The following is a 22,201-nucleotide window of genomic DNA, read 5'->3' on the forward strand; positions in this document are numbered from 1 at the left end:
CCCGTCGCCTACCGGGGAGTGACCGTGGAATGCTAAATGTCCTCCAGCTCTCGGTGCATGCGTGCAAAGCGTCATCTGCCCTATCGAAGCCCGTCGCCTACCGGGGAGTGACCGTGGAATGCTAAATGTCCTCCAGCTCTCGGTGCATGCGTGCAAAGCGTCATCTGCCCTATCGAAGCCCGTCGCCTACCGGGGAGTGACCGTGGAATGCTAAATGTCCTCCAGCTCTCGGTGCATGCGTGCAAGGCGTCATCTGTCCTATTGAAACCCGTCGCTAGCGTGGAATACAAAATGCACATGATGCTATTTTTCCTACAGTGTAAAAACAATTTTTTATGGAATTGCTCATCTCTTTAGATGATCCCACTTGGCGCCACTTTTATTGTCTTCTGGCCATTACTTGCTAAATGAATCAGCCAGCATGATGACTTAATCACTCCAGCTGAGTCCTAGAGAAATATGCTGGAACGCCCCCTCGCCTGGCGCTTTGAGCTGCCAATTGTGGCACATTAGAATGGGGGCAATCTCGCCATGGTCCCCGCCAGAACCATAGGTGCTAGCCTACATTTTCCTCATTATAATTAGTGATGAGCGAGTATACTCGTTACTCGAGATTTCCCGAGCATGCTCAGGGGTTCTCCGAGTATTTTTTAGTGCTCGGAGATTTAGTTTTCTTGCCGCAGCTGAATGATTTACATCTGTTAGCCAGCTTAATTACATGTGGGGGTTCCCTAGCAACCAGGCAACCCCCACATGTATTTATGCTGGCTAACAGTTGTAAAATCTCGAGTAATGAGTATATTCGCTCATCACTAATTATAACCCATCCCTGGCAGCAGGCCGTAAGAAATTACAGGCCTTGTGATTGAGACCCTTGCATTAGTCTGTGTCGGTGGCAGCGTCTATTAGCGTGCCGGTCAATAGGTCAATGACTGATATTATTGCAGTGTGCACTGCAATACTGTGTGTAATATTATTATATTATACATACTTATAGCACAGGTAAGACATGTTGCATTGGTCTTACCAGAATATTGTGGTTTTCTGTGGTGAAGCCGATGAAGGGCTCTTAAGAATGCTGCAGCCCCAGGCTCCTCTGAAGGTTTTTGTACTTGGACCTTTATACAAATATCAGCTCCATCTTCTTTTTATAACATGTCGGAATGAAGGAGTCTGTGCTCTTCCATTAAGGCACACAGAATCTGTGATCTCTCTGGCCATACCATGCATCCGTAGAGAAGATCACAGGTTGAGCACACGTGCGGTCAGGTAATCTAGGTGCTTACTGTTTAGTTGACTGATCTTTGTTATTTTAGCACCAAATTGCAATTTATAATAAAGCCAAAGTGCAAACCCTCCGGGAGCTCCTTCAGTGAGACCTAGAATAAAATCCTGACGAGCTGGACCTATCGATGCACAGTAATGGGGATGTTTGCTTTTTCAGATGAAGCAAAATCATTTTGGCAAAATCAGTGCAATGAAGGAACCGTAGATGTCGTGTTCAAGAAGATTCAGAGCAAGTTGCAATTTCTGTGTGAGAAAATCAAAGATGGGGCTGCCACAAACCAAGGTTGGGATGATGAATAATCTTGTGCAGTGTTACTTTACTATGTGACCTATTGGTTTAATCATGTTTTCATGTTCCTCCTTATTCCTCTTCTTTATGGAAGGCTGCTCAGCAGTCATTATTATTGCAGACAAGATTTAACACCTTTTATATATGGTAGATCACACAAGATCCATCATTCTTAATAGGGGAATATCACAGCTCACCTCCTCCCTTTGAGGTCCGAATATACCTAGAAAACTCTCCTATAGAAGTTAATGATCCAGGTGCTATCGATGTCTACATGGCTGGTGAAAGTTCTGAGCCTAATATTAGGCCTAATGAGTAGTGTAAAAATTGCTAGATTTTTGTGTGGTTTTTATTTTTCATCACTAATACAGATATAAAAATATATATTAGTTTTCTGATGACATCCTCCTTCAACCAGCAATTTCTAGAAATCCGGTCGGTGCATCTGTAATATCTCCAGGTCCTTCTCTGATCATTTAGGAATGGAGATGTACAATGAAAAGCAATGTTCTATTCTGTTAACATTTGTCAGTATTAAAATGAATATATTTGGAATCGTATTCTGATCAGGGGTAGAACTCGGACACTAGATGGTATAAGGCACATACCAGTGTCTTTTGCGACCATACATGACTTAAAGGGGTAGTTTCAAGTTTAGAAGTTATTCCTTATCCATATGATAGAGTATTCCTTCCCGTTCTCTGGGGGACCAACTGTTAGGACTCTCACCGATCCTAGGAATTGGGGATCTGAAAGTCCATGTGAATTTAGCGGTGGTCAATCATGTGCGCATCCTCTCCATTCAGACACTTATGGGAGAACCAAAGACCAGCTGAGATCTGCGTTCAGCTGTCTCTGGTGGCACATAGAGAATTAATGGAGCGCAGGTGCAAATGATTGACCACCGCTCCATTCACATGTGGGATTCTTGGGATCGGTGGGGTTCCCAAAGGTCGGACCCCAAGCGATCAGGAAGTTATTCCTTTATGCCATGGATAGGTGATAACTTTGAACAACCCCTTTAAATAATTATTACAGCATTCTTCAATGGGTATAATTATAAGGTGCTTGTGAAATTCAGGAACTTGGTTAATTATTTTTTGTTTTAAAAATCCTCTCTATTCTTAAAGGGAACCTGTCACCCCCAAAATGAAAGGTAAGCTAAGCCCACCTTCATCAGGGGCTTATGTACAGCATTCTGTAATGCTGTAGATAAGCCCCCGATGTATCCTGAAAGATGAGAAAAAGAGGTTAGATTATACTCACCTGGGCAGGCGGTCCGATCCGATGGGCGTCACGGTCCAGTCCAGGGCCTCCCATCTAATTACGATCACGTCATCTTCTTGTCTTCACGCTGCGGCTCCAGCGCAGGTGTACTTTGTCAACCCTGTTGAGGGCAGAGCAAAATACTGCAGTGCGCAGGCGCCGGGAAAGGTCAGAGAGGCCCGGCACCAGCGCACTGCAGTACTTTGCTCTGCCCTCAACAGGGTTGACAAAGTACGCCTGCGCTGGAGCCGCAGCGTGAAGACAAGAAGAGGACGTTGTCTGATGAAGATAGGAGGCGCCGGACCGGACCGTGACACCCATTGGACCGGACCGCAGCGGGACCGCCCCTGGGTGAGTATAATCTAACCTCTTTTTCTCATCTTTCAGGATACATCGGGGGCTTATCTACAGCATTCCAGAATGCTGTAGATAAGCCCCTGATGGCGTTGGGCTTAGCTCACCTTCCATTTTGGGAGTGACAGGTTCCCTTTAAGAACAGAGGGATTTTTAGTTGTTTAGTTCCCATGGCCTGAGATGGTATCGCTGATCTGGACTGCCTGATAAGCAGGAGCACACCACCACCCCCAGAAATTGGGGAGCGGTTCATTCCTGAAAAGTTAATCTGAGACAACCCCTCTTATAGTTTCTGTCAGAGTCATCGGCTCCTAGGTTGTCAGTACTAATGATGAAAGGTGTGAGAAGTCTCTGAAATTATTTCTCTAGAAATGTATTTTATTCTTTTGCATTTTCTTTACCTTTCTGTGAATGTATGTGTTTTCTTTTAGATTATGTGAGCGCTCTGATGTTGGTGAAGAATGTGTCAGATCTGGAGGACTCTGAAACCGACCCCTGCGGTAAGTGCTGGGTAAAGCTGGGGAAAAAACAGCTGGTCTCACAGAATCGAAAAGTTCCATGGCTGCTTTTTCCAAAACAGAGACACACTTGTCCACAGGTTGTGCCTGGTATTGCAGCTCTGCAGCATTCACTGTAATAACTTCCCATAGAAGAAACCTGCCTTTTTACACTTCTGTACATCTCCTTTGAATAATGTGAGCCGCACACACCAGAAACTATTAAACTGCATGCATGGAATTTAATATAATTTGCGGCCGGACTTCAGTTCTGTTGTTGGCATCCCCGACGCCGCATTTCCTGGGCACCTCTGTCTTCCAAGGCCTCGCAAAGTTATGACATCGTGTAAAACCAAGTCATTAGACTTCACACCACGATGTTGTGGGGCCGAGGAAACGACGGTTGCACTCCGGATGTCGTGTCAATAATAACAAACATTATAAGACTGACTGTCCCTTCCATACAGAATACTGGTGTGAACAGGTGCATACTAAGAGTAGCACTCTGTATTTTTTTTTAACGCTAAAGCATGAAAACCTAAAATATATGAAATTTTAATTGCATTACTGCTCTAGGAAATAGGAAAAAAATGACGACTCTTAGCATGGGCATGCATACATTGGCCAAATGTACTAAGAATCGGGGTATTATTTATTTATTTTTTTACTATTTTCTAGAGCAGTAATTCAATTCAAATGTCATATCTTTCATGCTTTAGTATTAATCATGGCTGTCACAGAAGCAAAGTCTGGTTACAACAAAGACCTGGACCAGAGGACGGAACGCAGTGCTGGAATTTTTTTTAACATTTCTCAGTCTATAAAACCTTCTTTTAATAATCTTTATTTAATCATAATCTTTATTTATTTAGCGCCAACATATTCCCCAACTTCTTTTAAAGGTGTTAGTGTGTACGTGAGTGGGGTAACTGTATTTTGAGTCATACTGTGGACAGAACAGAGTGATGACATAGTTTGTACACTGTGGCACATTATGTCTGCAATATGGTCTTGAAGTTATAGTCAGTTATCATTGTTGCAGAACAAGGTGACTGGCATTTCTTTAACCCCCTTAACGTCCAATGACAGACATAGTCAGTCACTGGACGCCTCCCCGTTTGGTGCATGCTCCGGCGTTGAGCCCGCACCTTTTCCGACACATGACAGCTGATCTGATCAGCTGACATGTGTCCGGAACAGCCGGTTAACATGTTAAATGCTGCTGTCAGCGGCATTTAACGTGCATGCGCAGGAATCGCATCATTACCTCCTCCCATCGGCGCCCGTGTCACATGACTGCGGGTCACCGATGGGTTGGCATGACAACCCAAGTTCAGCAGGAGACCGATGTGATTGTCATTGCTGGATCGCTATGTGCGCCAAGTGAGCATATCTGCTACGTTGAACAGCGCTGCAGCCCTGCTCTGTGTGTAGAAGAGGCGATCGGACAACTGCAGCTTGTAGTCTCCCATGGAGACTATTGAAGCAAGTAAAAAAAAATAAAAGTTCAAATCACCCCCCTTTCACCCAATTCAAAATAAAGCAATAAAAAATCTAATATTTGGTATTGCCGCATTCAGAATCACCTGATCTACCGTATCTATCTATATAATCGTCTAAGGGCCACTTCCATCTGTTTGTCTGTCTATCACGGAAATCCCACGTCACTGATTGGTTGCGGCCGCGACCAATCAGCGACTGGCACAGTCCAGCCACGAAATGGCCGCTCCGTACTCCCCTGCAGTCAGTGCCCCCTCCATACTCACCTCCCAGTCAGTGCCCGCCGCCCACATAGCATTGTAGCAGTCCGTTAAACCGACTGCGTTACACCGCGGCATAACGCGGTGTAACGCAGTCTGTTAACGCTGCTATTAACCCTGTGTGACGAACTTTTTACTATTGATGCTGCCTATGCAGCATCAATTGTAAAAAGATATAATGTTAAAAATAATTTAAAAGAAAAAAAAATTGAGCTATTCTCACCCTCCACTGATGCATGCGAGCAGCGAGGCTGTATACTACGTCGGCTGTGTTATATACTGCGTGACTGATATATACTACGTGGGCAGTGTTATATACTGCGTGGGCTGTGTTATTTACTGCGTGGGCTGTGTTCTATACTATGTGGCTGCTATATACTACATGGCTGTGCTATATACTACGTGTCTGTGCTATATACTACGTGGCTGTGCTATATACTACGTGGCTGTGCTATATACTACGGGCTGTGCTATATACTACATGGCTGCTATATACTAACGTGGCTGTGCTATATACTACGTGGCTGTGCTATATACTACATACTACGTGGCTGTGCTATGTACTACGTGGCTGTGCTATATACTACGTGGCTGTGCTGTATCCTGCACCCCGAACCCCCGACATCCTGCGACCAATCAGCGACAGACGCAGTCCAGCCGCGAATTGACGTGGGATTTAAACCAGTCTTCACTGGTTGGTCACGGCCGGCCGTGAGCTACCAATCAGCGATATTGGCATGGTATTTAAACACCGCTTCGGTCATTGGTCGTGCCCTCCGGCCGCGGCCAATCAGCGACAGGCGCAGTCTGGCCGCGAGTTGGAGCCAGATTTGAACCACGCTTCGCTGATCGGCCAGCCGGGCGCCACCAATCAGCGTTATTGGCGCAGAATTTAACCCCCACTCACAGCGCGACGTACATACATACATACATATTCTAGAATACCCGATGCGTTAGAATCGGGCCACCATGTAGTCAATATATAAAAAGGATTAACCCAATCGGTAAGCGGTGTAGCGAGGAAAAAAATCGAAATGCCAGAATTATGTTTTTTTGGTCGCTGCAACATTGCAATAAAATGCAATAACGAGTGATCAAAATATCGTATCTGCACTAAAATGGTATCAATAAAAACGTCAGATCTGCGCGCAAAAAATAAGCCATCACCCCACCCGAGATCCCGAAAAATGGAGACTCTACAGGTCTTGGAAAATGGCAACTTTTTTTTTTTTTTACAAACTTTGGAAAAAAAATGTTTACCACTTAGATAAAAAAAGAACCTCGACATGTTTAATGTCTATGAACTCGTAAAGATCTGGAGAATCATAATGGCAGGTCAGTTTTAGCATTGAGTGAATCTAGCAAAAAAGGCAAACAAAAACAAGTGTGGGATTGCACTTTTTTTAAAAATTTTACCGCACTTGGAATCTTTTTCACGTTTTTCTATTACACGACATGGTACAACTAATGGTGTCCTTCTAAAGTACAACTCGTCCCGCAAGAAAAAAAGCCCTCACATGGCCATATTGACGGAAAAATAAAAAAGTTATGGCTCTGGGAAGAAGGAGTTAAACATGATCTGATTATGCGAATGCAGCATTTCTTTTTGCTATAGATCAAAGTTCTTCAGAAGAACTGACGGAAGATGAGGATTGTCCACCAGCAAGGGCAGAAAAACCTTTACCATCTCCCATCAAGAGTGATTTGTATGTATAGATATATAATCTTTTCCTCCTTTCTGCAATAAAAAAGCTGTGCCATATACATAATGCAGGAAATCCACTGCATCAGAGCTGTAGCCATTAACTGAGCTCAGCAGCTCGTGCCATCAACTTGGGCAGATCCGCTGCGCTCGGTTAATGGTTGCAGCTGTCGGTATGACATCAGCACTGCGGTTAGTTCTAGAGTCCGGGTGCAGTGATGTGCACTTGGCACTAGACCTGGGAAGGTTGAATAAAGAACATAACCATATAAACCAACCCGAATATAAGGCACCTTATTTTCTCCTCATCCCTATCCTGGTGTGCATGGCCCCCTCATCCCTATCTAGTATGCACAGCCCTCCATCAGAAAAACATTAAAAAAAAATAAATCATCCTACTTACCTTACCTGCGCACCCTTGCAGCATCTTGTTCTGATGCCAGCACTTCTTTATGCTTGTAAGCAGCACACGGCAGTAATGTCATGCACTGCTTACATGCCAAGGACAGCTGCTGGAATACTCACTGCTCTTTTTTCTTGCCCAGATGTAGAATCTTGCATTTCTCCCTGTTAAATACCATTCTATAAAGGTACCTTCACACTGAGCAACTTTCCAACGAGAACGACAGCGATCCGTGACGTTGCAGCGTCCTGGATAGCGATCTCGTTGTGTTTGACACGCAGCAGCGATCAGGATCTCGCTGTGATATCGCTGGTCGGAGCTAGAAGTCCAGAACTTTATTTCGTCGCTGATCACCCGCTGTCATCACTGGATCGGCGTGTGTGACGCCGATCCAGCGATGTGTTCACTTGTAACCAGGGTAAACATCGGGTTACTAAGCGCAGGGCCGCGCTTAGTAACCCGATATTTACCCTGGTTACCATTGTAAAAGTTAAAAAAAAAAAACACTACATACTCACATTCTGATGTCTGTCACGTCCCCCGGTGTCCACAGGGTTAAAACTGCTTTCGGCAGGAGCGCTGGTAATGCTGCGCTGCTGCCGAGAGCTCCCTGCACTGACTGTGTCAGCGCCGGCCATAAAGCAGAGCACAGCGGTGACGTCACCGCTGTTACTGCCGGCACTGACACATTCAGTGCAGGGAAGCTCTCGGCAGCAGCGCAGCATTAGCAAGCGCTCCTGCCGAAAGCAGTTTTAACCCTGTGGACGCCGGCGGGGGATGTGACAGACATCAGAATGTGAGTATGTAGTGGTTTGTTTTTTGTTTTTTTTAACTTTTACAATAGTAACCAGGGTAAATATCGGGTTACTAAGCGCGGCCCTGCACTTAGTAACCCGATGGTTACCCGGGTGCTGCAGGGGGACTTCGGCATCGTTGAAGACAGTTTCAACGATGCCGAAGTCCTTCCCCTGATCGTTGGTCGCTGGAGAGAGCTGTCTGTGTGACAGCTCCCCAGCGACCACCCAACGGCTTATCAAGGATCACAGCCAGGTCGTATCACTGGTTGTGATCGTTGGTAAATCGTTTAGTGTGAAGGTACCTTAAAGGCCCCGTCTCACATAACGAGATCGCTAGCGAGATCGCTGCTGAGTCACAAGTTTTGTGAAGCAACAGCGACCTCAGTAGCGATCTCGCTATGTGTGACACGTACCAGCGATCAGGCCCCTGCTGTGAGATCGCTGGTCGTGTCGGAATGGCCTGGACCATTTTTTGGTCGTTGAGGTCCCGCTGACATCGCTGAATCGGTGTGTGACACCGATCCAGCGATGTCTTCACTGGTAACCAGGGTAAACATCGGGTTACTAAGCGCAGGGCCGCGCTTAGTAACCCGATGTTTACCCTGGTTACCAGCGTAAATGTAAAAAAAAAAAAACACTACATACTCACCATCTGATTCCCGTCAGGTCCCTTGCCGTCTGCTTCCTGCTCTGACTGAGATCCGGCCGTACAGTGAGAGCACAGCACAGCAGTGACGTCACCGCTGCGCTCTGCTCTCACTGTACGGCGGCACTCAGAGCAGGAAGCAGACGGCAAGGGACCTGACGGACATCAGATGGTGAGTATGTACTGTTTGTTTTTTTTGGTAACCAGGGTAAACATCGGGTTACTAAGCGCGGCCCTGCGCTTAGTAACCCGATGTTTACCCTGGTTACCCGGGTGCTGCAGGGGGACTTCGGCATCGTTGAAGACAGTTTCAACGATGCCGAAGTCGTTCCCCTGATCGTTGGTCGCTGGAGAGAGCTGTCTGTGTGACAGCTCCCCAGCGACCACACAGCGACTTACCAACGATCACGGCCAGGTCGTATCGCTGGTCGTGATCGTTGGTAAATCGCTATGTGAGACGGGGCCTTTAGTCGCTCCCCATTGTTCAAGCTTATCTAGATCCTTCTGAATCCTTTCTGTCTTCTCTAGTGTTAACTATCCCTCCTAGCTTTGCATTGTCTGCAAATTTGATTAGTTTACCTTCAGTTCCCTTATCTAGATCATTTGTAAAAATGTTGAACAACATTGGGGCCAGGACAGAGACTTGTGGTACCCCACTGGAAACACTTTCTCCATCGCTTCATTGGCGGACACAGGAAACCATGGGTGTATGCTGCTGCCACTAGGAGGCTGACACTATGCAGAAAAAATTAGCACTAGGATATTCAGTTTAGCTTAGTGTCAGTAGGAGATTTCCACCCAGCGGTATAGGGCTAACAGGACAGAGGGGAAAGTACCTCTCCGTTCCTGCTGCAGTCAGGAACATGCTTTGACGTCTGAGCCTCCTGGGTATGGGGTCGGCCATGCCTCCTGCAACCGTCAGGCTCTAATGGGCGAGTGGGTAGGAGACAGGGTCCGGACCAAAATTCGGATCACCTAAACACTCTTCCATGTTATGGGTTGGGGACCTGCTGACTAGACATATGAGGATACGGGGTGGCAGTACACGCCGTACTCCTAGTCTCTGTTCACTCATAGACTGTTCACACTGTATCCCTCCAGAGTAAGAATCCTGAAAAAGAAACGACGCACACTGAGGTAGATATGGGTCTAGTAAAAGACCGTGTCCACCTCCTACTGACACTAAGGCTGCTTTTACACTTGCAAAAATACATTCTAGCGCCGTGTCCCGTATGGCTGTGAGGGCTGTATATACGGCCGTGAAAAAATATCGAGCTTGCACAATATTTTTCATGGATACAGCCTCCATTTAAAACAATGGTACTGCAAAAACAGCGGTAGCTTGTTTTTGCGTTACACCTTATCTGCAGACCGCCGTTTTTTTGCCTGCCATTTGTTACAACAGGGAAAAACGGAGATTAGAGAAGGTTATTTGTGGCCCATTTTTGAGGAAGACCGCAAGCAAACACGGCAATACGGCCCTCAAAAACGACCTGTAAAAACGGGCCGCAAAAAAACCAGCATGTGTAAACTGAATATCCTAGTGCCAGTCAGTGTGGTGTACTCTGCGGAGGAGGAGCTGTTTTTTACATAGTGTCAGCCTCCTAGTGGCAGCAGCATACACCCATGGTTTCCTGTGTCCCCCAATGAAGGCTCCAAGAAACAAATTTTACTGTAAGCAACCAAAAATCCTGTTTTTCACTTACAACCATTTATCACCACTCTGAGTACGATCACTGAGCTGAATATTTTTTTCTGTCCGTATATCCCATCCCATATTGCTCAGTTCATTACTCTTTAAACAGAATGTGTGTGTAGAAATAGATATAGATAAAGCTATATATAAAGGCAGATAATATACTATCTAATTCCAAATAAAGTTAGGACTTTGTGTTCAATATAAACAAAACAAGATATTTTGAAATCTTATAGCTGTATTTTATCTAGAACAGGACACCGATCAGAAGGTGAATATTAAGGCATTTTTTTCCATTTAATTTGAAATAAATAACTTTCACCTTCTCATCTGTGTTCTGAATAAAGTATGTCTGTAAGAGGTTTCCAAATCATTGCATTCTTGTTTTCTTTATATTTTACATGGCGTCCCAACTTTCTTGGAATTGGGGCTGTAAATGAAATGCAGCAATTTCATTAATACTAATTCTACAGTAGCTCTTTATAATAAACAGCAATTGGTATCTAAAATTTGGAATTAATGGCGGAAGACACAGCATTAGACAGGGCCATACAGTTGCAGAGGCAACCTTATGATGAATGGCCATTGTCACCTCTGCAGAACCCAGTGAACCTGGACTGACCTGCTTTGTTCTGTATCCGCTGCCACTGCTTTCAAGTTTTGAAGCCAGAAGTGTCCGTCTTAAAAGGAATCTGTCAGCAGGATTGTGCTGAGTAGGCTTCAGACACTGAGTAGCCAAGAGACACTGAGTAGCCAAGAGACACTGTCAGGTCGGCGCCGTTATACTGATTAAAATGATACCTGGGTTGATGACATCTGTCTTGTGGTTCTTGTTTAATGTTTATGTTCAGTTAATGATATGCTCGTGCTTCAGGGCTGCCCGTGCAGGGGTCTTCATGTGGTGCTCTGCCTACATATTCATCAGTATGGCTTATGACAAGTCAGTGGTCCCTCAGTGACCTGGCCCCTATTTTACATACTGAATATAATATGTTTTGAAAAAAATTAAAAGAAAACCAGCAGGCTGGCGGCGGCGCCTGCACTGCAGCATGATTGCATGTATAATGTGCATTTAATTATTTTATTTGCAGATATAAATTTATTCAGAAAAAAATTCTGTCTCAAAATGGAGCTGGCTGCGCCTTTGCAGTAGCATCTTTCAGCGATCCAATGGATGCTACTGTGCAGGCGCCGCCGGCGCCATCTTAGTGGAGACAATTTTTTTTTTCTCTATCAAGATGATGCCGGCGATGCCTGCGCAGTGGCATCTATCGGATCGCTGAAAAATGCTACTGCGCTGGCGTGGCTGGCCCATTTTTGGACAATTTTTTTTTAACAATTTTTATCAGCAAATAAAATAATTAAATGCATATTATAGATGCAATCATGCTGCAGCGCAGGCACCATCACCTGCTGAATGTGACTTTTTTTGTATTTTTTTTTTTCAATGCATATATTCAGTATGTAAAATAGGGGACAGGTCAGTGAGGGATCAGAGACCTGTCATAAGCAATACTGATGAATATGTAAGCAGATCACCACGTGAAGACCCCCGCAGGTCGCCGAGAAGCTCATAAACTGAAAATACAGATTACACAACAACCATAAGACTGATTTCATCACCCAGGTATCATTGTAATCAGTATAACAGCGCCGACCTGACACTGTCTGTAGGTTACTGTGCACAATCCTGCTGTCAGGTTCCCTTAAATATCGCTAAGATTTGTCTTACTTCTGTTCTTTTCTAAACAGAGATAATAATTTACCATGTTCCGAATTGGAGTCCAGTGAAGCAGCATCAGCTTTGACCACAAAACATGTCCTTTATGAGCAGCACCACTGTGGGCCAATGTGTCTCTCCAGTATAAGTCCGTACTTTAGTAAAAGAGAAAATCCACTCAAATTTCCAGTACTGTGCCATTTCCAAAGGCGACATGCGAAGTCAAGTCTCATCTCAAGACAGCTGGATGTGATATACAAAACCCCATGTGGAAAGGGTCTCCAGGACTTCAAAGATGTGCATTCTTACCTCATTAAAACTAAATGCCGCTTTTTATCCATAGATCATTTCTCGTTCAATACCTACCTCCAGCTAGATAGAAACCTCATCAAGAGTCAGGTATTTTTTCAGGAAGCTGATATCAGCAGAGATGCAGAGTTGGTGCCAGTTCCAGTCTGCAATGAAATCGATCAAACCAGACCGGCTCCTTTTACCTACAGAAAGTCCCCTTGGCCACGCGGATACTCCATCAATAACTTCACTGACCTGTTCAGAGGATGCTGTAACTGTACGGACGGCTGTTTGGATGTGTAAGTATTTAAGAACTGAAGGCCAAATATATACAGTTGTGGCCAAAAGTATTGACACCCCTGCAATTCTGTCAGATAATACTCAGTTTCTTCCTGAAAATGATTGCAAACACAAATTCTTTGGTATTATTATCTTCATTTAATATGTCTTAAATGAAAAAACACAAAAAGAATTGTCCTAAAGCCAAATTGGATATAATTCCACACCAAACACAAAAAAGGGGGTAGACAAAAGTATTGGCACTGTTCGAAAAATCATGTGATGCTTCTCTAATTTGTGTAATTAACAGCCCCTGTAACTTACCTGTGACACCTAACAGGTGTTGGCAATAACTAAATCACACTTGCAGCCAGTTGACATGGATTTGACTCAACCTCTGTCCTTGTATGTACCACATTGAGCATGGAGAAAAGAAAGAAGACCAAAGAACTGTCTGAGGACTTGAGAAACTAAATTGTGAGGAAGCATGAGCAATATGAAGGCTACAAGTCCATCTCCAAAGACCTGAATGTTCCTGTATCTACTGTGCGCAGTGTCATCAAGAAGTTTAAAGCCTATGGCACTGTGGCTAACCTCCCTAGATGTGGACGGAAAAGAAAAATTGACAAGAGATTTCAACGCAAGATTGTGCGGATGTTTGATAAAGAACCTCGACTAACATCCAAACAAGTTCAAGCTGCCCTGCAGGCCGAGGGTACAACAGTGTCAACCCGTACTATCAGTCGGCGTCTGAATGAAAAGGGACTGTATGGTAGGAGACCCAGGAAGACCCCACTTCTTACCCGAGACATAAAAAAGCCAGGCTGGAGTTTGCCAAAACTTACCTGAAAAAGCCTAAAACTTTTGGAAGAATGTTCTCTGGTCAGATGAGACAAAAGTAGAGCTTTTTGGGCAAAGTCATCAACATAGAGTTTACAGGAGAAAAAAAAGAGGCATTCAAAGAAAAGAACACCGTCCCTACAGTCAAACATGGCGGAGGTTCCCTGATGTTTTGGGGTTGCTTTGCTGCCTCTGGCACTGGACTGCTTGACCGTGTGCATGGCATTATGAAGTCTGAAGACTACCAACAAATTTTGCAGCATAATGTAGGGCCCAGTGTGAGAAAGCTGGGTCTCCCTCAGAGGTCATGGGTCTTCCAGCAGGACAATGACCCAAAACACTTCAAAAAAGCACTAGAAAATGGTTTGAGAGCAAGCACTGGAGACTTCTATGGTGGCCAGCAATGAGTCCAGACCTGAATCCCATAGAACACCTGTGGAGAGATCTAAAAATGGCAGTTTGGAGAAGGCACCCTTCAAATATCAGGGACCTGGAGCAGTTGCCAAAGAAGAATGCTCTAAAATCCCAGCAGAGCATTGTAAGAAACTCATTGATGGTTACAGGAAGCGGTTGGTCGCAGTTATTTTGGCTAAAGGTTGTGCAACCAAGTATTAGGCTGAGGGTGCCAATACTTTTGTCTGGCCCATTTTTGGAGTTTTGTGTGAAATGATCAATGTTTTGCTTTTTGCTTCATTCTCTTTTGTGTTTTTTCATTTAAGACAAATTAAATGAAGATAATAATACTGAAGAATTTGTGTTTGCAATCATTTTCAGGAAGAAACTGAGTATTATCTGACAGAGAATTGCAGGGGTGTCAATACTTTTGGCCACAACTGTACACTGCTAGAATGATAAAAATGACTAATGTAATGAAACGGATAATGTAACGAAACTGATAAAGTAAACTTTCTCTGTTTGACATTTTAAAGGGTTTGTCAAGGGTTAGAAACAGGGCCACTCGTGTCTATGGCATGTGTTTGGTTTTACAACTCAACCCTATTCAAGTGAATAGAATTGGAGTGCAATACCAGATACTACCTAAAGGGGCGCACATAGGTAGTAATTATGCCCCTACTGAAGCCTATTTTTTCACCCTCTAAGATGCCCCATTTTTGGCTTTTATACAGTATGATGCCACCAAAAATGTCCCCTACACAGTGTGATCACCACACAAACATATAGTATGATGATCCCACAGCTCCTCCAGCAAAGTATAAATCCCCCCATCAGTGCCTCCTACACACTTATGCTGCCATATTGCCCCCAATGCAGTATTATTTTCTCCCACACAGTATAATGGCCACCACAGCGCCACACAAATACTGACATATAAAAAATACTACTCGCCTAGCTTCAGTCCCTCTGTATGTGGACTGAGCACAGGGAGGCCATTGCACCTGCTGCGCAGAGACTCAGACACACAGGCGGAGCAGGGAGCCGACTATTCGACAGCTCGACTCATTGCACATTTACACTGACCGCGCTGACATTCCCTTACTACATATCATGCCACGAAAGGTTGAATCGCTGGATACTGTGTCTTTATATACACTGGTTGGATTCCATAAACACAATTGAAGCAATCATTTTGATCTTGTTCATTCTTCAGTACTGCAGTCTACATATTCCTTACCAGACTATTCAACAGTGTCTACATCATTTGCAGCACCGTGTAAGGATGATGGGCTCTCCTAATCACTGTACAAAACGTCGTCTTTGGACAAGTGTGGCACTATTTCTGGGAAGAAAAGCTCATTTTTTGTCTTCTTTCAATCCTAGACCATCCTGAACGTTTGTCAGGAGAGGCTACAATTCTATGCACGATGGTATAAGTGAACTAGTTTTTTTTTTTTCTTTTTTTTCTTCTCCTTTTGATACTCATGAATGTATTCTGAAACAAGCTTGTAAGTATATATACATAATAAGGAAATGTTCATATGTAGCAAATACGCTGCGGAAATATCTACAGCAAACTCTGCATGTGTTGGGATTTTTTGTGGATTTTCCCTTTTTGCATTGCAGGGTGGAATGCTCAGTGAATTCCACACAAAGAATTGACACTGTCAGGGTTGTAAATCCTGCTGATCCCCTTTAAAGGGAACCTGTCACCCCAAAATCGTATATGAGCTGCAGCCACCGGCATCAGGGCTTATCTACAGCATTCTGTATTTCTGTAGATAAGCCCCCGATATATCCTGAAAGATGAGAAATAAAGGTTATATTATACTCACCCATGGGCGCTCCCGCTGCGGTCCAGTCCGATGGGCGTCGTGGTCCGGGTCCGGCGCCTCCCATCTTTATACGATGACGTCCTCTTCTTGCTCCGGCGCAGGCGTACTTTGTCTGCCCTGTTGAGGGCAGAGCAAAGTACTGCAGTGCGCAGGCGCCGGGAAGGGTTAGAGAGGCCTCAACAGGTCACCACCCATCTTGAAAATTTTTCCCCCTCCCATATACTAATGTGCCATAAACAGGAAGTTGACATCACCAACCATTCCCATGTTATTTCGGTGTATCCATATACATGGCCCACTCTGTATATTAGTTTCTCACTTGGAATATAGAGGTTCACTTTGTTTTATTAAGAAGTGTTGTCATTTTTAGGAGCAATTGTAACAAAACCTTCATGTATCATGAGTGGACTGTGCACACTGTATATTAGTATATATATTTTTTTAATTGTTTTTAATATTGTGCCATATAATCCTCCCCTGTAGGTCTAAATGTGCTTGTCTGCAGCTTACTGCCAAAGAACTTGGTACAGATGTTACATTACCAAAAAGAGGAATCGCAGCAGGTTATAAGTACAAGCGATTGCAGACTCCTGTGCCAACTGGGTGAGTATTGGACCCATGATCACGTAAAGTTTCCAAACAGCATTTCTTTGTGTTTGTATGTATTGCTCCTAATAGAACATTGCAGTAATGTGAGTGTTTGCCTTGGTGCAGTGAAGGATTGCCTTTTAAAGCTGTGCCTTTCCATGCAGACTGTATGAATGTAATGTTTCATGTGAATGCGACCGCAAGGTGTGCCAGAACCGGGTTGTGCAGCATGGCCTTCAGGTGCGACTCCAAGTGTTCAACACCAAAGGAAAGGGCTGGGGGGTACGCTGTCTGGACGATCTTGACAAAGGAACATTCGTGTGCATCTATGCAGGTAATTGTTGTTTTTTTCTAAATGACCCAGCATGGTGAAAATTTAATAAAAAAAAATATATTATACATATATATATATATATATATATATATATATATATATATATATATATATATATATATATATACATATATATATATACATATATATATATACATATATATATATATATATATATATATATATATATATATACACTGTGTTCCAAATTATTATGCAAATAATATTTCCTCATATTTTCTCTAAATTACCTATCTGAATTGCAGTCATTGTTATTTTCCAGTCATCTACTATTCTAGTATAATTGCAATGTTTTGGAACAAACTGCCTATGAAAACAGTATCCTTTCTAAAAAAAATAAACACTCAAAATGCATGTTCCAAATTATTATGCACAGCAGAGTTTTCAACCTTTTTGCTGCGCTCTGCTCTCACTGTACGGCTGCACTCAGAGCAGGAAGCAGACGGCAAGGGACCTGAAGGACACCGACGGGTGAGTATGTACGGTTTGTTTTTTTACGTTTACGCTGGTAACCAGGGTAAACATCGGGTTACTAAGCGCGGCCCTGCGCTTAGTTACCCGATGTTTACCCTGGTTACCCGGGGACTTCGGCATCGCTCCAGCGCCGTGATTGCAACGTGTGACCGCAGTCTACGACGCTGGAGCGATGATCATACGACGCTGCGACGTCACGAATCGTGCCGTCGCAGCGATGAAAATTTCAATGTGTGACGGTACCCTAACAGTTGAAACTAGAAGTTTACACGCACTATCTAAAAAGACACGTGCATGTTTTTCTAAATATCTGACATAAATCAGAATAAACCTTTCCTATTTTAGGTCAATTAGGATTAACATAATTATTAATATTTGCCGAATGCCAGAATAATGAGGGAGCGAGACAGAGAATGTTTTAAGGCTTTTTTATTACTTACTTCAAAAGTCAAAAGTTTACATACATTTCATTAGTATTTGTTACCATTGCCCTTAAACTGAATGACTTGGGTGAAACAATTGTTAGTCTGAACTTGGGCCCATTCCTACAGACAAAACTGGTGTAACTGATCCAGGTTTGTAGGACGCCTTTCTCGCTCCGGCCTTTTCAGCTTTGCCCATAAATTTTCCTGCAACATCTTAAACCTTCAGCCAGGAAGTTAAAGCTTGGACGGAAATGTGTCTTCCAAATCGACATTGACCCGAAGCATACTGCCAAAATGGTAACAAAGTGGCTTAATGATAACAAAGTCAATGTTTTTAAGTGGCCATCACAAAGCCCTGATCTCAATCCTAATGAAAATTTATGTCACAGGTCTGGTTTAGTGCTGCGTCTTTGTTTTTCCTTGCACAGTAGCATTTTAAGCCCCTTACAGTTTTCTACAAGCCAGTTGGTTGGGGACGCTAAGGCTATGTGCACACGTTGCGGATTGGGGTGCAGAATTTTCTGCACAAAATCTGCATCTCCTGGCAGAAAATGCAGGTGCAGATTTGATGCGTTTTTTTATGTGGATTTTGTGTGTTTTTGTTGCGGATTTGCTATGGATTTTGTGCGGATTTCATGCGTTTTTTACACCTGCGAATTTCTATAATGGAAGGGTGCAGAAACGCTGCAGATCCGCACAAAAGAAGTGACATTCTACTTCTTTTGATCCGCAGTGTTTTCCATGCGGAATTTTCCACACCATTAGCACAGCATTTTTTTTCCCATTGATTTACATTGTACTGTAAATCACTTTGCGGATCTGCAGCATTTCTGAACGGAAAAAAACACTGCGGATCCGCACTAAATCCGCATCGTGTGCACACAGCCTAAGTTGCCAGGAAAACTTTTGAAGGGGGCTCAGTGTTCTCGTTTAGCATCAGTCAGGGTTCCAAAGGTCAGATCAGCACTTGCCATGGAGAGTGACTGCTAGGATGTGTCATCACATGAGTGTGAGCATACATTAATTCCGATATACTAACTGACGCTGCTGATCGACCTTCTTACTTGTTTTTTTTTTTTTTTTTTTTTTACTTTTTCTCTCCTAGGACGAGTAATAATGAAAACAGTCGGTATAAACACAGGCCAGGAAACTACGAAGCAAACTCATACAAAGAAGACCACAACCATTTGTGCTGGAACCAAGAGAGGTGTTTCTTTTTCAGACTCTGAGATTAGTTCTCATCCTTCAGTTTCAAGCATCACTCAGAAGTTTCGTCTTACTCCACTACGCGGATTTTCCCAGACTGAAACGAAAAGGTATTTGTGTTACTTATTTCATGAGGACGCAGGTTCCTCTGTTCTTTAGTGAAATATTTTACCATGAATACACCAGCGGTCAAATGTTTGGACACGTGTTCACGCAATGATTTTCCTTGTTCTTGTTGGAATGTGCACATTGTAAATTGAGACTGAAAGCAGCAAAACCATGAAGGAACACATGGAAACAAGGAGTAGGGAAACGCTTGTACCTGAATATATGTTTACCTTAGGTTTCTCAGAGTACCCCTCTTCTACTCTGACAGCTTTACACACCCTAGGCATTCTATCAAGCAGCTGAAACAAGTAGTCATCTGGAATGTCTTCCATGGAACAGGTATGCCTGGTCAAGTGTTCATTTGTTCAATCATCTGTCTTCAGAGTGTTTGTTTGTGACCTCTGCAGAGGCAGTGTTGTTACACAAGTACATACCGTGCTGAATCTTACTCACATCTGTTATAAGCCAGATTATTGCAAGAAGCAAAGTAAAGAGAGAGTCAGTCAATGCACAAAATTGCTAGAACCTTGAAGGTTAAGCCATGAAAACCATTATCACTATTAGAAAACTTGCTCTCATGAGGATTGTCTCGGGAAAGGAAGACCAAGAATTACCTTTGCTGCAGAAGAGAAGTTCAGAGTTACTAGCCTCATAAAATCCAAATTGATAGTGCTTCAGATAAAAGCCCTCAACAGAGGAGACTGGGAGAAGCAGGTCTATATGGTCAGATTGCTCCAAAAAGCAACACCTGAGGACCGCAAACAAGAGGAGACTGGTTAGGACCAAACAGCAGTAGGACTGAGCATTAGATCAATTGGAATTTGAGGCTTTTGGTACTAACCACCATGTCTTTGTGAGATGTAGAAAGGGTGAGTGGATGTTTTCTACATGTGAGGTGCACACTGTGAAGTATGCAGGAGTGGTCTGAGGTGTGGGGGTACTTTGCTGATGTCATTGTTGGTAATTTTCCAAATTCAAGACACACTTGCCCAGGATGGTTACCACAGCATTCTGCAATGCCATGCCATCCTATCTGGCATGTACAAAGTGGAACCATCATTTGGCTCATTGTCCTGTTGCAACACAAAAGTTCTCTAGGCTATATAAGGGCTATTTTAAGCAACGGATAAGGGAGAATTAGTGCCGTGTCAGATGACATGTCTTCCATATTAACCCAATTGAGAGAGTTTGGGTTGAATTGTACGAGAGAGAGAGAGAGAGAGAGAGAATGAATGAATTAATTTGAACGGTGGTCGGCCGATTTCACTCGAGTCGATTTTTAAGACAGTCGGGTTTCACAAAACCCGACTCGACCCTAAAAAACTAAAGGTCGCTCAACCCTACTCAGGACCTCTAATAGCTCCTTCAATACTCTTGGAAGCCATTCAAGGTGGCAACCTGATTAAAGAGAACCTGTCACCCCCAAAATCGAAGATGAGCTAAGCCCACTGGCATCAGGGGCTTATCTACAGCATTCTGGAATGCTGTAGATAAGCCCCTGATGTATCCTGAAAGATTAAAAAAAGAGGTTAGATTATGCTCACCTGGGGGGGGGCAGTCCGGTCCTATGGGCGTCGCGGTCCGGTCCGGGGCCTCCTATCTTCATCAGATGACGTCCTCTTTTTGTCTTCATGCTGCGGCTCCGGCGTACTTTGTCTGTCCTGTTGAGGGCAGAGTAAAGTACTGCAGTGTGCAGGCACCGGGCCTCTCTGACCTTTCCCCTGGCACCTGCACACTGCAGTACTTTGCTCTGCCCTCAACGGGGCAGAGAAAGCACGCCTGCGCCGGAGCCGCGGCAGGAAGACAAGAAGAGGACATCATCATAAGAAGATGGGAGGCCCCGGACCGCGACGCCCATCGGACGGGACCGCCCCTGGGTGAGTATAATCTAACGACTTTTTCTCATCTTTCAGGAAACATCGGGGGCTTATATACAGCATTCCAGAATGCTGTAGATAAGCCCCTGATGCCAGTGGGCTTAGCTCATCTTCGATATTGGGGGTGACAGGTTCCCTTTAAGATGCTTGAGACAATGCCAAGGGAGTGTAAAGCTGTCAGAGTAAAATGGAGGCACTTTGAGGAATCTAAGGTTAAACACTATCTGGTTTGTTTTTTCACATTTTTCTTTACTCCTTGTCTCTATGTGCTCCTTCGTGGTTTTGCTGCCTTCAACCCGAATCTACAATGTGCACATTCCAATAAGAATAAGGAAAATCATTGCATGACCAGGTGGGTCCAATATTTTGACCGGTACTGTAAATAATTTCTTGCTTTGTGCTGTTGCACTGTTATTCCTACCTGAAATGCATGACTACACTGACAACTGGGTGTTTCCATTCCCCATGTGTGCTGTCTCTGCACACCATCACACTGTGCAGTCAGGTCTAATTGTGTCATACTTTATTTAACATCCACTTGTCAACATTTTCAGAAGAAACTGAGGAGCTGCATAATGTAAAGTTAAAATCTTTGGTCCAGTATTGTAATTTTATAGGAAATAGAAGTATTTACTGAAACAGACTGACAGATCTTCTGTAATGTATCTGCCCAATAACATTTATCACCAAATTGCATCGTATTAGGACCATCGTTTTCAGAAGAATTTTATACTATTGTCATGATTTTCTTAATTTATTTGAAAGATCACATTTTCTTCTACAGAAAAAGTTTGGGCCAAGTCAACGAAGGAAAATTAAATTACACGAGTATGAAAAGACCAAAAACGAAGACTTCCATTCTTCAAAAACGCAGACGGCAGCTCATAGAACAGGTAGGATCGAACATACTATGTGTAGAATTGAACCAAATGGGCATGTTTGAAGGCAGTCTGGCACCAGATTTCACAATACAAGCTGCATACATTATTAGCTGGATCTTGGACCTGATGAGACTGTTGTACTTATTTTAAAAATGGCAGTATAATCTGATCCTTGTGTAATCTCAGCAGCAGCAGGGAAGTGGGACACAAAAGCACGGTCAATAAGCAC

General features: G+C 43.7%; 1 protein-coding gene across 4 annotated transcripts in view; it reads left to right on the top strand.

Annotated features, from left to right (window-relative positions):
- Nucleotides 1-22,201, top strand: part of SETDB2 (SET domain bifurcated histone lysine methyltransferase 2) — a 115,354-nt gene that overhangs the window by 40,130 nt on the left and 53,023 nt on the right. For all 4 annotated transcript variants that reach the window (XM_077298091.1, XM_077298088.1, XM_077298089.1 and 1 more), the window contains 8 exons: nt 1,445-1,570; nt 3,628-3,696; nt 7,069-7,159; nt 12,450-13,007; nt 16,542-16,661; nt 16,811-16,980; nt 19,006-19,216; nt 21,876-21,984. In XM_077298091.1, the coding sequence (XP_077154206.1) occupies nt 1,445-1,570; nt 3,628-3,696; nt 7,069-7,159; nt 12,450-13,007; nt 16,542-16,661; nt 16,811-16,980; nt 19,006-19,216; nt 21,876-21,984 (1,454 nt within the window). The remainder of the gene's footprint in view (nt 1-1,444; nt 1,571-3,627; nt 3,697-7,068; nt 7,160-12,449; nt 13,008-16,541; nt 16,662-16,810; nt 16,981-19,005; nt 19,217-21,875; nt 21,985-22,201) is intronic.

Source organism: Ranitomeya variabilis, chromosome 3 (genome assembly GCF_051348905.1).
Source record: "Ranitomeya variabilis isolate aRanVar5 chromosome 3, aRanVar5.hap1, whole genome shotgun sequence".
NCBI lineage: Eukaryota > Metazoa > Chordata > Amphibia > Anura > Dendrobatidae > Ranitomeya > Ranitomeya variabilis.